The sequence below is a fragment of the Miniopterus schreibersii genome, assembly GCF_964146895.1.
Source record: "Miniopterus schreibersii genome assembly, chromosome: 1".
NCBI classification, from domain to species: domain Eukaryota; kingdom Metazoa; phylum Chordata; class Mammalia; order Chiroptera; family Miniopteridae; genus Miniopterus; species Miniopterus schreibersii.
In genome coordinates this window covers 132,782,830-132,800,243 of record NC_138101.1, presented here as the reverse complement: position 1 = coordinate 132,800,243, position 17,414 = coordinate 132,782,830, and the positions used below count along the sequence as shown (strand labels likewise).

The window sequence follows — 17,414 nt, the reverse complement described above, 5'->3', positions numbered from 1 at the left end:
TCTGAACTCTGGTCTTTGCACTTTGCTGATAAACATATTACTGGATGTAGCATTTCTTCAATCTGCGTCCCCTTAGGTTCCTGTATCAAACATGATGGAAAGGTTTGTAATTCCCTATAAGAAAGGAACAGGAATCAGAAAGTCTTGGTCGCAAATTGAAATAGAGAAATAGCTTTGTTAAAAACGACTCAGACAACCACCACCATTGCCAAGGTGAATATAAGAGTCATCATGTGAAGAGGCCACCTTCACTCCACACTCCACAGGTCACTCACCCGATTAGGATCGATGCCGTTAACCTGGCGAAGCTGCTCGAGCATCCACTGTGATCTCCGCACGAATGACGTGGAGCCTTCAAACTGTTTGACCTTCGTGATGGACGCCTGTGTGGGCTTCTTGTTTGTCACTGCCAAGAAAAGACCACAGATGAGTGGGTGTGTTGGTTGGTTTGTTTCCTCTGTCAGCAGTGCTTCTATCTCACACTTACGTGCATGTGCAAAAAGAGAGAGAGAAGGGAGAAAAAATCTACACATATGTGTATATATATAAAAATATATAGATCTATCTAAGGAGAAAATGAATATGTGGGCTTTTGGTGAGGGGGGAAGTAAAAAGCCATAGAAATGATAATCTCTTCTCTCAAGCAGTTATAGTACAATTATAACAGTAAGGGCTGCTTTGTTTGTCTTCATTCATTCAAACTGAACACTACTTAATCCATACCACCAAGCACCTTCAATGGAGGCTGTGAGTGTGCAATAACCAACTGCAGGCAAGAAGCATACAGGGCTGACAGGCACCAAGCAGGGGTCATTGGGAAAGGCTGAATTTTCAAGGAAGTTCCCCTAAGGAACTGCAATGCATATTTTCAATTTCATAGCCCAGTGTAAATATTTCAGGTTTCAGGGATGAGTAATATCTCATTAAAACACACACAACCATTTGGCTTTAAAATGCAGTCCAGTTTGTATTGATTTTGCATCTAATTATGACTGTATCTGGCATTCTGGGTGTCGCACCCCCAATATCAATTCCTGAGGTCACCACACCTTTAGGACCAGGATAGTCTTTCCTTCCAGCCTTAGTCATGCTGATGATGGACAGTGACACCTCTCGGACAGAAGCCAAGCATCAGCCACCAGGAGAGAGTCCCTTGGAATATTTCTATATCTGCTTATTTCATGACTTAGAGCCTCAAGGGTGGGGAGGTAATGAAGTGTTTCGAAAGGGCTTTCCTAGAAGCTCCTGCGAGCCTTGGCTGGAGGAATGGTAAGATTTAACAGAAATGATGCTATATAGGAACTAGGAAGAGTGGAAAGCACAACTTGTCATAAAGAATGCTATCCTAATAAGACCGTGTACCGGTGGCACATTCTTTCTGTGTTTTAAATAACCCCACAAATTCCATGTTTTCAAGTAACTATGCAGGTGCTCAACAGATGGCAAAGAAAATCCTTGAGGGACGAAGGACAGAGAACACCTACTCCAGTCCTGGTTGGTGGTAAGAAAACTCTCCTTTTATGCATGCCAGGGTTTACTGTGTCAAAGTGTCTGGGGTAAGGAAAGCGGGGACCAAGAGGAGAATGAAGTGTGGGTACCCTGCCTTTAGGTCTGGTAAGAATCCCTGTGGTTCCAGGACTAAACATCGTTTTTATGACTTCAGTACAATCTCATCTCTTAGCTCTTAACCAGAATTTAGCAAATATTTTTTTAAAATTTCAAATAGTGCTTAGGTTTATTGCCCATTATTTCAGCTATATTTGGCTGAAAGCTTCTGAACATTTCACACCAATTACATTTACTTTCATGGTTAAAAAGTCATCATCCACTTAACACCCACAATCAGTGGAAATTTATGGTCTTCTCTTCACAAAAGTCTTCTCCGGCCTACAGCTCCAAGTATAAGCCTGTTAAGTCTCATTAAGAACAACTATTACAAGTCTGCTCAGGGCTCTGCCAATTCATTTACTTTTTGTGTCTCCTAGGACACAAAGGGAGATCTAACAGGTTTTTCTGATAGTCATGTCCTGCTTGTGTTTTAATGTTAAAGTAAATAACACACCTGGAATATATGCGGGTTCTAAAATGTGCTTAAAAGATTAAAGAACTCTTTTCAATGACAGGAAAACACGGGTTCCTGTATTAGACACACATCCCTAAACACAAAGGGGATTTCCTCCTTTGTTTATGTAAATCACCCGACATTTAGGCATCCTGGGAAACATGAACATTTTCCTTGTAGCTTTAGTTAACGTTGTTATGAACTATTTTTACTTCTGGTCCATTTATTTCCAAATAGTTTACAGCATTATAAAAGCTCAAACACAATGCAAGATCACTGTGATTACTGGCATGTTTAGCACTGACATTTTAGAAAAGCAAGTTCCATTGGACGCTTGTCACTGAAATGAGAACTACAGGAACCCCACCCACATGACAAATGCCCCACAGAATTGCTCAACAGCGATCACACTGCAGAGCGGTCATTTTTAACAGAGGCAGTTACAGCTCCATCCAGTCCTGCCTTTCCCCCATATTGGTTTATTCCTTGCCTGGTTCTTAAAATCTGGGTAGTTTTCCTGGGCACTGAGCCCATTTTGATTTAATTTTTGTTTATTGTTATTATTTCCACCATCCCGGTTTCTATTTTGAAGCAGGTACCTTAAAATTATATTATTATATATACATTATATAGAGTTGAGACTTTCCCCTCCTGAAATCAAAACACTTGCACAAACATAGGACTGCCAGACTTTCTGAGTCCCATGCTTGACAAAGTCATGGTTTAATCCCTTCTTTTTTGTGAGGTTTTCGGGGTCCATAGCTAATAATAAATAAGTCAAAATCCAGACGTCTAGTGAAAAACAGAAATTTATTTTCTTCTCCCAAAGGAGAGCTAATTGGTAATATACCTAGAAAATGCACCCTACAGACCTGAACCAGTAATATAATAGTGCTGCATGTCCAACTACCACCTGCAATAGATCCATATCCATTATTTTGAATAAAAGGCCAGATAGCCACTTCTGCCATGCCTTTAACATTCATGAGGAAAAGGCAAATATAGTATTACTCCCACGTAATACTACAGACCACCCAAATCAGCCCGGTCTCATTCTCCACTCCAACCGCCCCTCAGAATCACCTGGCAGTTTTATAACAAATACAACAAACCGTGTGAATCAGAATCTCTGGGGTGTGGCCCTGGGATCCATATTTTAAATCTCCCCAGTTGGTTCTGAGGCATACTGACTGATGAGACCACTGAACTCGTGTATTTACTCATTTAACAAATATATATGGAACACTTATTAAATGGAAGACACAGAAGTCAGTTTTGTGGGCAATTCAAAAATTAAATAAGACATGGTTCTGAATCAAGAACTTGGGCGGAATGGGGAATAATATAAAACAGTATTAAAGCACAGTAGGATAAATGACATCCGAGTACCTGAGCTGTTGGGAAGGGAAGGGGCTTTAAGGACCAAGGCAGAGTTCGGGAAAGTTAAGGAAGCTTCATGAAGCAGCCACGTTCCAGGAAATACAACATTAGCCTTCACCTGTACTTCTTGACCAGCTTGGCCACTCAAACTGAAATGTGGAAGATTGAGCCATCTTTTAAAAACTCCTCAGTGGTGTTCCAAAGCATTTAGGATAAAGCCCAAGCCACTCACCATGACCTGCAAAGTCTTAGATCATCTGGCCCTGCTCCGAAGAAACAGCGACATCTCTCTACCTTTTGCAAAGGCTATTCCCTTCAGAGAAAGACTCCTTTCCCTGTGTTTTTTCTTCCTTTCTTATGGTTGTCTCTCGTTCACTATTCAAATTTCAGCTCACATGTCAACTCCATAGGAAAACAATGCTGTGATCATTTTTTTCAAGTAGGTTCCCCTATAATGTTATTTCTTTCCCTGAACTCTGTTCATTTCAAAACAGATTCATTTAAAGCCTGGATAAAACAGTTAACATTTGCTTCTCTGACATATTTGTGAAGAACAAAAACCAGATTGCCATCATGTCCATTTAGTCCAAACATGCAAGATGTGGACAAATCCCCACACTGATCTTCTAAGCTACACCTACCAGCTTGTGATGTAGAACAGCATAAACTGACAGAATAACAAATTACACTTCCCACAGCGTTTGAAGCTTTAAAAAAATCTCTTTTATACAGCTTCTGGCACAAGAAACACCGACTTGCCAAAGTAATACTGTTAATGGATGGAAAAACTGCAACTTACACAATGAACTTAAGAGTCTACTGCTCTTTCCATCACAGCTTCTTGCTGCATTATCAAATGCCACATTTTATTGTGTGTGGGATGCTCATTAAATAAGGATTACTTGAATCATTTTGTTCTAATAATGATACTACTGGTGTAATTCTGATAACATCCTATTATTTATTTAACATTTCCCTATACATAAGCTTGCTTTTTTACTTAAATAAGTCCATGAAAAAATATATGGTAAAGTTATAAATAGATACAGCTCTTCCTATATTAAATAGAAAATAATATAAAAAATAATTGAAAAATAAAAAATATAATGAAAATATAAATGCTCTTAATCTCAAATTAGAGAGCTATCAGTGGAGGGCTTGGCATCTGATGTCTGCTCTATGGTAAATGGTGATTAGCAAATGTAGACAAGTATTAAAAACTATCACAACATAGATATTCTCCTAGATATAGTCACAAAGCCTAGCCGGAAATGGCTTCTCTAAGACTACTGCTTCATAAACATTGCAACTCACTCAGTAAGTCAAGTTTTGGGGTTATCCAAACCTAATGCTGTTTTTCATTCACTCCCACCCCTGGAACCCATTGCTCTCTGTGGTGGTATCAGAGGAAGCAGAAGCATGTGGCCAACCAAATGCAGGGCCTTCTGCTACCAGTTCTGATAAAAAGAGTGTGGTTTCCATGGCTGCACGCCTCCTCCTCAGCCTCCATGTAGACCTGATCTACATCTCAGCCGTAGCTGAGAAGCAGTGATAGGAGCTATTATGTCGGGAATATCATTACTCAGGTTACTTAACCTCTCTGTCTAATGAACTAATGGCCTAGTGAGGTCTTCTAAAAAACGGCCCCTCCAGGGACCATTGTAAAAAAATAGAATAAGACACCTAGTCAAGGAGTGGAGACCACCAGCCTTGCTTTTGCCTATCAGAAAATTCTATTTAATTAAAAACCAATATGCAGGACAACAGCAAAGCACCATCTCAGATCAAATGTGGCCATGCAGTGAGCCAGGAATTGGTGAAGAAAGAGACAAAGACTGATGGGAAAAAGAAAGACAGAAATGCAAGTTATCTGCATATTATGCAAAGCAGTCGAGGAATGCAGACTACCAGTGATTAAGTAGCTAATCTTCCATTTCCAGGTCCAATGGCTCAGAGATCACTTTTTTTTTGGTCACTCTTTCCCCTACAATCTCATTATTCACAGCATCATTTCGGAATCGTTCCAAACAAGAAAATCAATTTTGCCTAAGATACAAAATTACTAGTCTCAGTCTTAAAATATTACTTTAAAGAAAACAATCAGCATATAAAAATGATTACTTTACCTTTATATTCTCTATCTCATTTTTCATAGTTATTTTTACATATTTACCAATATTTGCACAAACATTTTTAATACACATTAAACTCAGATTGAATCATTTTATAACTTTTTGTGCTCATTTCTCTCTTTCTCTCAAAAAAAAAGGTATTGAAGAACAAATTATATCTATACAGTTTGATGTTGAGGCTAAGCACACCTAAGTACCTAAGTAGGATACCTTAAAATTTCCCCATGCTTAGTCCTAGCATGATCTTATAGTTAAGCGAAGGTCAGCATTTTGTGGTATGCCTTAGCTCTCTGCTCTGCTGGAGTCTAATGGCCAGAAAAACTTTGATTTCAACAAGACCATTGATGAGAAATAAGCAATTTGGAACAAGGAAAAGAAGTGATGTCCACGTAGAATCTTATCAGGGCTGCTCTCTGGCTGTGTCAGAAGTGACTAAAAATAAAATCCTCTGAAGTGTGGTTCAGGAAATAAAAGAAAGATTGAGTATGCCTTCTGGGTGCTGATGTGGTGAAAAAAAATGGGCTAACAGGCAAAGGAGAGAAACGATTATTTAGAACTGGTTTCCTAATGCTCTTCCAAAACTCTATTGTATAAGTCTAGGTGGATTTAATAGAATCTATGGAGAAATAAGTATCAGGTCTGAGGCCGCATCAGCAATTCTATCTGGTGAGATGGCTGAATGTTCATAAAGCTTAGGAGCAAAAATACCTCTACTGCTACCTCAAATACATCCAGAATAGAGAAACACCATCACTGCTGTAGTTAGTGGGAAATAGAGCATGTGCTCTACACAGGGTTGATCGTTTGATTCTCATAGTATTTCTCAAAGTGTGTTACCATTTAAGACACAGTAAATGTTTAGACTCCATAGGCTCCTACTAGGCCAATTCATGAAATGGCCAAGTTTGTCTTTGGGGCCCTATCTTTCCCCTACCCATCTTAGATACTGGCCAGATTCCTGACAGCACCCAAAAGAGCCGGAAAGGATATTCTTGAATCTGCATGTTTTTAGGAAAAAGTTTTTAATCCAAATAAACAACAGACCCAACAACAAAAAATGATGGCATTTCAGCCATGAGCACAAGCCGGTGGGGAAGGATGTTGGATGCTGGTCCTCTGACAGTCCCTGCTCCGCTAACTTAAAGGGGAGCGGCAGGGGGAACCAGGGCGGAGGGGTCTGCGGTATAAAGCAGACTTCCTTAGTCTACAGGTGGGGTAATCACAAAGAACATTTTCCACACAGGAAATTCCTTATTTGGGACCACTAGTTTCTAGGCCTAGACCTGTCTCATCTCCAAACTAGAAGAAGATGGTGAAGGGGGGAGGCTGAAAGTCTAAGAAGTTTCTCCAAAGGGTTATTGAACAAGGAACCATTTGTATGGGAAACTGCTTTCTTGTACAGAAGTGTGGGTAAGTCCTTTCGTAGAAGGGGAAGAGTAAGAACATCTTGCATCAAACCTTCCTTGGGAATGGTGCGTTTAAAATGAAGGTACAGCACAGTATGGAGCTTAGTTAACATTAGTAGAGCAAGCAACGTCCCTAAATCAACTTTGTAGGAAGTACTATCTGGTTATAATATTTCCAAATTACCAACAAGGAGACAGTATTATTTTGAAATGTGCAACTTTTATGTCACATGCCATTATGGAATCTAGTTGCTTCTTCTAAAACCTAGTCCCTTCTAATTTTAATTTTCTTTATCCTGTTTATACTTTTGCTTTTTAAAAATACTATAGAAATATTTAGATTTTTATTTTGAAAGGGTATTCTATTTTTTTCTTCTTTTATTCAAAATTTATTTATTTTTTTTATGAGAGAGCAAGTCGGGGAAAAGTACGAGAGAGAAACATTGATGTGAGAGAGAAACATCAATTGGTTGTCTCCTGCACATGCAGGTCCAGGGATTGAACCTGCAACCTGGATATGTGTCCTGAGTGGAAATGGAACCTACTGAGGGCACACTCCAACCGACTGAGCCACACTGGCCAGGGCAAGGGTATCCTATTTTTTAAGTCAACAAGTTCAGGTACAGTCTCATAGGTAGTCTTGGGCTGTTAAATCTTTAACTTGAAACCAGAAAGCTTAATCTCCAGAAGGCTGGAGCTCCCCACTGCAAGACCAGTCCTGCCCTCTCCAGACTAGCACCCCGTCTTCTATCCTGTAGACTGATACACCAAGAGCCACTGCAGGTATGCATGCACACACGAATGAGTGCGTAAACGAGCGGCTCCTCAACAACAGGAAGAACAGGCCCCGTTTCCACCAGAAATCATGAATAATACCAAACACTAGCTCAGGTTCAACTGTTCTGTTTCAAGATCACGCCACAGTTTCAAGGGATTTGAACTATTTTCTTATTAGAAAAGAGCAGTATCCTGAGAACTAGGGAGAACAGAGAAAATGGTAAAAATCACGAAATTACAGAAATATCAGGAGACTAGAAGGAGAGAAATTTTGGGGTTAAAATCTATTTAAAAACCCCTTTTCATGCAATCCATATTCTAGCAGCATCTCTCTGAAGTGATTATTCTGTTTGTTTCAGCCTCCCTGAAAACATAATTTCAGGCTTGAGATTCAGCAAGCCAAGGCCTCCCACTGTGTTTGATTTTTTTTTTTAACTTTCATAGACTTTCCCCCATGGACCTGAAGAGAAAACCAATTTGCATACATTTTGGGTGAAGGGTAAACATACAATGAATTGCAAAAGCTGGCTAATATGCGTTGTTGTGACTTCATGCTTTGTGTGGAAAGGGTATAACATGTCTGATTTACGTAGTATAACTGTGAAACAAACAAACCAACAGGCCCAGGCCAAGGAAGTAAACGCCCAGAGCTATGAGAACCGCTGGCTTCGGGAAAAGATGAAACCCAACGTGGAATACTGCGACGTGCACTGTTACAGAGGTAACAGAAAGGCTTAGCTACAGCCACAAAGTCACCTTCTGTTCTTACTTCCTCGATTCCGGGAACAGATGTAAACATCACGTTTCATCTATTCTTAGGAGAGGTTCACAAACAGAATCTAAACACAAAGACATCAAAGAGACAGCTACCTGGCTCAGGAATGAATTAAATTATTCCACAAGAAGCTCAACTGCTGGGAATAAAAACGTGCAGAAGAGACTCCCGTGATGTCATGCTTTCCTTTAACATTATCTATTATACACTGAAAAGTATAGTCCACACAGTAACTCCCTTCAGGAAAAAGTCATACTTGGTAGGAATCCAATACATATTTTACCTGGGAGAGCTGCTACACAGCATTCTTAGAGCCCAAATACCCTTTCCAGGGAGAAAAGATTAGTCATTTCTGCAACCTCTACTTCCTTGACCCCCGGCAGCTCTGAAGAGGGGCACTGACTCACCACTGACACCCTGCACCCCACTGCTGAGCACAGTCTTTTAATATGAATATTTTGTCTACAGGAACCATGGAAAGAGGCTATGTGGCCATGGATCTCCTTCCATGTGAAAAGAGTATTCACCAAAAAAATGAGACTAAAACTTGAAGAAGGCAGAGCAATAGAGAATTTTCTAATGGACCAGGTACTAAGCACATAATATCACTAGGTTTTGAAAAAAACAAAGCTGTTATTACTTAGTAAACATTTGCTGTCAAATATAATTCCAACTGGCAGTCAAGCAAAGACAGATTTATTTGGTCTCTCTGCTTTTCTCCCTGGTCACCACCACCACTTACTCAGTACTTTTAGTAATACATTTTAAATGAGGCTGTACATCATTGAAGTTCTAAAAACAGTGAACGATGCCACTAAGAACGTATCACCTTCACTCTTTACTGTGTTAAATTGGGGAACAAAATCTGGCAACATGTTCTGGGTAAAACGAATGTAAATTATATCAGTGAAAATTATCTACAATTAAAATCAGCTTAATTTGTTTTGGTAAATGCTAGGCAATATCTGCTAAAGCTAAGCATGCATATACTCTATGACCCAGCAATTCTAATCCTGTGTCTACACAACAGAAATGAGTGCTATGTCTACCCTCCTGCAAGGAACAAGCAGAAATGGACAAAATATACGAAACAATGAAAGACAGTGACCCCTATGAGATGGAAAATGAATGAGTTGAGCCCTATAATTGCCCTCATTTACTGCTTTGAGGAATTTTCCAGCATGTGGCACAAGGAAGAGGAAGCCAGGCAGAGACTGGCAGATGGCCTGAGCTGAAGAGACAGAGCTGAGCCCAGGGAGAACAAGGTGATTAAAATTCTCAGACCAAGGTGATGAAGAAGAGAGAACCCCAGAGATCTGCAGAGACTCCGCCGTGAGTATTTAGCTGAGTACTTCTCACCACCTATGTGTGAGGAGATGCCCTGAGGCCAGAGAAAGAACCACTCAAAATGAACAGAGGAAACAATACTCCGTGCTCACATAGGGCTGGGCATAGTGCCTGTGCCCACCAGCCAGCCTGGAAAACCTCAGGATTCAGGGGGCATTGGGTAGAATACACAGCAGGATCTTGCCCTATTAGTGAGGAATACTTAGCCTGAGAGTAAACAATGCTCTAGTCTTGTTTTCGAATGACAGTGTAGTATGGAGTTTATAACATATGAAAAACTAAAATGTATGACAACAATGGCAAAAAGGTTAGGATGGGAGAAAGGGAAGTGAAGTATTAGAAGGTCCCTATAGTATACATGAAGTAGTACATCACCTGAAGGTGACGCATGTTAACTTAAAGATGTGTACATAAACTCTAAAGCAATCAGGAAAATTCAACAGAGTTTAGCTGTGATGGTTAATTTTATGTGTCAATTTGGCAAGGCCATGGTACCCAACTATTTAACATTATTTTGGATGTTTCTGTGAAGATATTTTTGGATATGATTAACACTTAATTGGGGAGCTCTGAGTAATATTGATTGCACTCCATAATGTGAGTGGGTCTCATCCAATCAGCTGAAGGCTGGAACAGAACAACAGATTGACCTCCCCAGAGCAAGAAGGACTTATGCCAGCAGATGATCTGCAGGCTTGGATTGCAACATCAGTTCTTTCCTGGGTCTCCAGCCTGCTAGGTCACCCTGCAGATTTTGGATTTGACAGCCTCCATAATGACATGAATGAATTCCATAATTATATTCCTTTCTCTCTACATATATACACACACATCCTATTGGTTCTGTTTCTCTCGAGAGTCCTGATTAATCCAATAGCTAATAAGCTAACAACAAAAAAATTTCATTTACAATAACATGAAAAAGAATAAAATACTCAGGAATATATTTAACCAAAGAAGTACACGACTTGTATACTACAATTTATAAGACATTGTTGAAAGAAATTAAAAAAGATTTAAATAAATGTAAAAACATTTTGTGTTCAAGAATTGGAAGGTTTAACATTGTTAAGAATGGCAATAATCCTCAAATTGATCTACATATTCAAATGGAGAGACATATTGTGGTCATGGGTTAGAAGACTCAATATTATTAATATGTCAATTCTCCCCAGTATAATCTAGATTCAATAAAAATTTTAGCAGATTTTTTGGTAGAATAAGACAAATTGATTATAAAAATTCATATGGAAATGCAATTGATCTAAAAGAGAAAAAAAACTGTGAAGGAGAAAAAGAATGAAGTTGGAAGACTTATACTATCTGATTAAAAAACTTGTTTTAAGACTAAACTAATCAAGACATTGTGGTATTGGCATCAAGATAAGCACAGAACAGAACAGAAAATCTAGAAAAATATCTCTGTATATATGGAAAATTTGTTTTCAACAAAAGTGCAAAGGCAATGCAGTGTAGAAAGGATAGTTTTCTTTAACAAATGATACTGGAACAACTGGATATCCAAATGCAAAAAAGGAACTTCAGCTCATACATTGTACCATATACAAAAATTCAATCAAAATAGATCAGAAACCTACATGTAAAATCCTAAAACTATAAAACTTTTAGGAGAAAACAGAAGTAAATCCTCGTGAACTTGAGCAAGGTAAGGCTTTAGATAAGGCACTAAAAGCACAATTTATGAAAGAATAAGTTAAGTAGAGCAAAACAGAAAGCCCCTGTTCTTCAAAAGAATGAAGAGACAAACCACAAACTGGGAGAAAATATCTGCAAATCACTGTCTGATAAAGAACTTATATCTCGAGTATATTTGTAAAAGCTCTTAAAACTCAATAAAAAGAAAACAACACAGTTTTTAAAAAACGAGCTAAAGATTTGAACAAACACTTCACTAAAGGAGATGTGAATGGAAAAAAGCACATTAAATATTCAGAACAGCTTTATTTGTAAAAGCCCCAAACTGAAAACAACCCAAACTTCCATCTCCAAATAATTATGCTGAATGAAAAACCAAAAAAGAAGTACATACTACATGTTTCCATTTATATAAACTTGTAGGAATTGCAAACTCATATATGGGACAGAAGCAAATTAGTGGTCGCCTGCAGATATGGGCTAAGATATGGGAAAGCTGGGGGCCAAGCAAGGATTACAAAGGGGTATGAGGAAACTTTTGGGGATTATGGATAAGCTCATTATTTTGATTATGGTAATTATTTCATGGATGTATACATGTAAAACTAACTGAATTGTACAGTTCAAATATGTAAAGTTTTCATGTCAATTACACCTCGATAAAGCTGTTAAAAAACTCATAAAACTAATCTATGACGACTGTAGTCAAAATAGAGGTTATCTTTGATGGAGGTAGAAGGGAGCCTCCTGGGGTACTGGCAAGGTTCTGTACGTTGCTGTAAGTGATGCTGACATGGGTTTATACTCATGTAAAAACAAATTGAATTGTATATTTAAGATTTGTTTACCTTACATTATATGTCATACCTTAATAAAAAGTAAACCGATAATAATGATGATAATGATTATGGCAGGGTTTGAGAATTGCTACCAATTTGAAATTCTCCACCCTGACAGGTATATCTCGCACCTGCCCCACCTAGGGCATCCCAAGGTTACTGTGAGTAATAAAATCACCCCTCACCCACAACCAGAGAAACTGTGCAAACTTGGAAGTTGTCTTAGGCCATTTGGGCTCCTATAATAAAATATCACAGACTAGGATGCTTATAAGCAACCTAAATTTATTTCCCATAGTTCTGGAGGAGCTGGGAAATCCAAGATCAAGGTGCCAAGATCAAGGTGTTTGGCAAGATCCTACTTCCTGGCCCATAGTTGTCTTCTCTACAGGGTCCTCTCATTGCAGAAAGGGAGGGAGAACTCTCTGGGGTCTGTTTTTTCCATAAGGGCCCTAATCTTATTCCTGAGGGCTTCGCACTTATGACCTAATCACCTCTCAAAGTCCCCACCTTCTGATATCACCGCATTGGAATTTAGGATTTCAACATATGAATTTTAGGGGACACATATTCAGTCCATAACAGAAGGGAATTTACTCAATGCAATCTGACACGTGCTTTTATAAAAAATCTACCTGTGGGACTTGAAAGTATATCCTGTTTGCAAAATTCTCCAGTTGGGTTCATGGTGCTCTTCCTGCCCATTTCTTCTGGAACCTTTCCCCAATTACCCCTCTTCTTCGAAGCTTCCATTGCTCCCTCTTCTCAGACTTTTCCCACTCTGCCTGTGATTGTGCTTATTGTTTTCTTTTCCTATAAGAATCTTCTACTGATAAGGCCAGTCCTCAAGACCTGTCCATTCTTTTGAGGAATGTGGTGAAAGGAAAGAGTTAAGTGCGCTTAGTGCCTCTACTGCTTTACTACCCACCCACTGCTTAACCCATCGCTTCCCTGCTGCCTTATCACCTCTCCAAAAACTGCGCCATGAAAATCAAAATGCCTCCAAATTACAAAACCCAACGGCTTTTTCGTCTTCCCTCATCTCCCTTGTTTCATCGCACCCCTCCCTAGAATCAAGACATACCCCAGAACCAGCCTTCAGGCATTCTTTGGGCACAACGAAGCTTTTGGGTACAACAGTTAGTGCCAAGGCTCAAAGGTGGAAAGAGCCTGACATCTTCAAGGAGGAGAAAGAAGACCAGGGTAGCAAAATACTGAGAGAAGGAAAGAGTAGATGAGCATGGGTGCAAGCGCCAGGTCAGGAAAGCCCTGGTGTACAAGGCTTCCCAGACATGAAACAGGAGTGTAACAAGATCTGATTTACATTTAAAAAAATATTGGCCAACTGCTACTGGGCAAACAGATCATGGCAGATGTGTGCATGAAAGCAGAAAAACTACTTAGGAACTTGGACTGCAGCAGTCTAGGAGAGAGGCGACAGTGGCTTAGACCAGAGGGCAACAGTGGAGACAGAGAGAGAAGGGGACAGTCTGTCCCACTCTACATAGCTGTTGACCCACCCCCCACCCCGAGGAAATCCTCAAAGTCAGCCGTCACCAAGTTCTAATCATCTCCATACCCCAAAGCCCAGTATACTGTAGGCCCTTGTTTACTGAACATCACACTTTGTAAAGGATTATGTCTTTGTGTAGTTCAGAGTACCTGGTAGGGTGGCCCACCTCGGGTCCTAACTCAAATATCTATCGCACAAGAAACATCTCCATTCTCATCAGAAATAATCAAAGATTTGCTGTATGTGCTGATGACTGTGGTTAGTGATATCTCACCCACCTTACCCTCTTTTTGGCCACGTCTGTTTTTCTTTCTGAGTAGTTTAAGGCAATGCTGGGGGAAGAAAGAAAAAAAAAAAAAAAAGAAGAACCAGGCACACCTGACTGCAAATTCTAACGTGGTAAAGAGCTGCTCCTCTTGCAGAGCGAGCCAGCTCCTCCGTGACTTCTGCCGCTAATTCCAAGGTGGAACACATTGTTATGCACTTCATTAGTATTTATGTAACAGCCTAGGAATCATTTCCGAAATAAATGATGCCGCTTGGGTTAAATGACTCCTTCCTAAGAAAAATCCCTGGAGATCTTTCAACAGCATAGCCTTGATGAACATTCGGAACAAAAGGAGTAAACACCCGACCCTGTGGTGCCGAATGAGTGGTGATGTGCTCAGCCTTCCCTAATTCCCCAGTGACAATTTCCACATCATCAGACCAGAATTGGAAGACAAAGTGTCCTAAGGAGATGAGGCACAACTACTGAGCTCTTCTCAAAACTCAGCCGGTCCTGATGTCTGCAGGCCCCCACGTGCTAGTCCGAGGCTATCTGCCCTCTCCTCAGACTTCCAGTCTAGATCAGAGGCTGTTCGGCTGAGGCCAGTCTGAATGGGCCAGCAGTCACCATGCAGGGCCACTACTCCGTGCCAAAGCGAGAAGCTGCTGCTCTCAGGAAATGCTGACTGTGATCAGTGACCTCTGTTTCCCTGGGGCTCAGGGACAGAGCTGAGTGCTTACCCAGCCCTTGGGAGTGTACACTAGGGAGAGCAATTCCTCAGTTTTACTGGATGTCACTGTGCCTCTTCCACTATAAAAGTAAAGCCATTATCTGAAAAACATGAATGGTAGGAGCAAGCATTATGGATACAGTTTGTGTGAGGCAGAGAGTACATGTGAAGGAGCAGGTAAGCAAGTGGACCCACTAACTGAATTCTCAAACCATTTGCGTGAAATTAATTTAATACCAAAACTTCAGTGTATGTTGACTGAAATTTGGGACAGAAATCACCAATTTTGTACTGCAAGTTAACTATAATAGTTTTAAAACTTGCAGAGAGAAAACTAGTATAGTTTAAAACTAGTATAGTTTAAAACTAAACTTAGCACTTATAACCAGGGGCCAAATATGAGAGTTCCTTAGATCAACAAAATACTAAAAAGTGTAACTTCTATTGGCTCCTCAAAAGCAATGCTTTGCATTCTTTTAATGTACAAGCTAAGGCTCTGTTCAGTTTGTTATACCAATTTGACATAACTAAAGCTCACTTACTGATTTCACATGTACGGTTTACACTTCTGGCCACATGATCAAGGTACTACAGAATTTTAGAGTTGGAAATATCACAAGATGTTTATTCTCCACCCATATCTTGCCTTTGGGCATGTTACCTTCTCAGGTACTTTACATAGATTCTTTTTCTAACTTCTTTTCACCTCCGTATAATAATTACAACTCACCCTAATAGTTAAAAAGATTCATGATGAGAAACTCTCTTCTAAGGTTGTAATTAAAGCCATTTCATTTCACATTCTTAAAAGTCATCATTTAATTATTAAGTCACCAGTTTTCTCCTCATTGAAACCTTTCTAGTTCCTCCAGCCTTCCCAGATAGGTCTTTTTCAATCACCACCTCCTGTGGACCTCCCTGGATCCTGCTGAGTTCTCCGTGTTCCCTGTTAGATATGGAGCCAGGCCTAAGTAGAACCATTTACAAATGGCCAACACAATGCAGCAAGTTCACACTGAGCTTGGATTGATTTGGATTCCTATTTGGGCACGCCAGTATTCTGTAAAACCATGATGCTGCATGCTATAGTCCTCCTATCTACCGTATTTATAGACCCAATGTTTGGCCACATTCTCAAAGACATTAGAAAAAAATCCTAATTGACATTTTAAACTTATTTTTTTCTACAAACCGCGCCAATATTTTGCATCCTATTACGTCCTTTCTTCCATCCTTCCTGTATGGCAGGTATAAGCCCATTTTGAGGTCCTTGGGGGAGAAAAGCTACTTCCTAGCCTCACTAAAGAATTGAATACAGTACAGGCAAGGTTTCTACCTCTATCCCCGATTCCAGCCCCCATCTGCATTCCAAGTACAGTGAAGTATCTAGCAGAGTTCCTTGCATCAATACTGAATATCTGTTGAATGAATATCAGGGTCCGTGGTTGTTGAAAATGGGAGGGCGGCATTGGAAATAAAGACACAACATGAAAGACGCTGCACGAAGTCTACCTGTGGAGGTGTAACTGGTAGTTCGCCATGGTTGGAACCATTGCCACAGAGAGGGTGAGTAACATCTGCCTCTCTGGGACAAGTGAGACACCAGGCATTGCATCTACCTGAGGGTCTTTACTCAGAATCTGGTGTCACTTCTTTGTTCCATTCATGCTAAAAGGATCACCTTCCTTATTATCTCTTCAGACATCCTTATGGAGGACTCTCTCGACCAGATACAAATTTGTATGAACTTTTCTCTATTCAACTCCACAGGTCAAAATCTCCACTGCCAATAGAGCCATCCCTTAACTAATCTTTGCTGATCCCTCAGCATAACTTAGCACCGGGGGATGCTCGCACTTCTGTGATGATGAAAAACTCTCCAGGAACTACCAATATTAAACACATAAACAGAGAAACTAAACTCTGCCAAAACTCTCACCGATTTTCTGCTCCAAACTCAAATTTTAGTCTATCGACAAATCCACAGACTCCTAGACTCTCTCTAGTATGAACAGGGTGTCCAAGTGGGCCTCAGAGGATACTCATTTATGAGTATGATATAAAAAGGTATAAAAAACAAATGAATATTGGCAAGTCAAGAATTACAAGTAAAGTGATAGGTCACGGTATCCAAGTGTTTTAATTTTTCTTGAATCTTTTCTCGGCTGCTGTGATTTCATACCTGTAGTCACTGCTCACATATGATACTGGGAATGTCCATTTTGGACTTCCAAGGCACTTGTGACTCTGCAGAGTGTACATCATGCAGCCAGCACAAAGCCATAAACACCAGCAAAACTGTGTCAATTCTAAGTAGACCACGAGGAAATGACTAACACACATAGAGGACACTTTAGGGTCTGTCACTGATACAAGGAAAGAATTAACATTTCTCTCATATGTGCTTTCTCTGCTAAGGACACATCAATGTCATTGAGAGTTCTACAGGGTGAAGCCAGTGTCCTCCCCAGATGTCCAAAGGCTGCCCTCTCGATACCAGGCCATCATCTCTAGGTCCTCCCATTTAGA

General features: G+C 40.0%; 1 protein-coding gene across 6 annotated transcripts in view; it reads right to left on the bottom strand.

The window, feature by feature from the left end:
• The window catches only part of STXBP6 (syntaxin binding protein 6), a 230,149-nt gene that overhangs the window by 49,576 nt on the left and 163,159 nt on the right, over nt 1–17,414 (bottom strand). For all 6 annotated transcript variants that reach the window (XM_081119365.1, XM_081119362.1, XM_081119363.1 and 3 more), the window contains one exon: nt 276–406. In XM_081119365.1, coding sequence (XP_080975491.1) covers nt 276–406 — 131 coding nt within the window. The remainder of the gene's footprint in view (nt 1–275; nt 407–17,414) is intronic.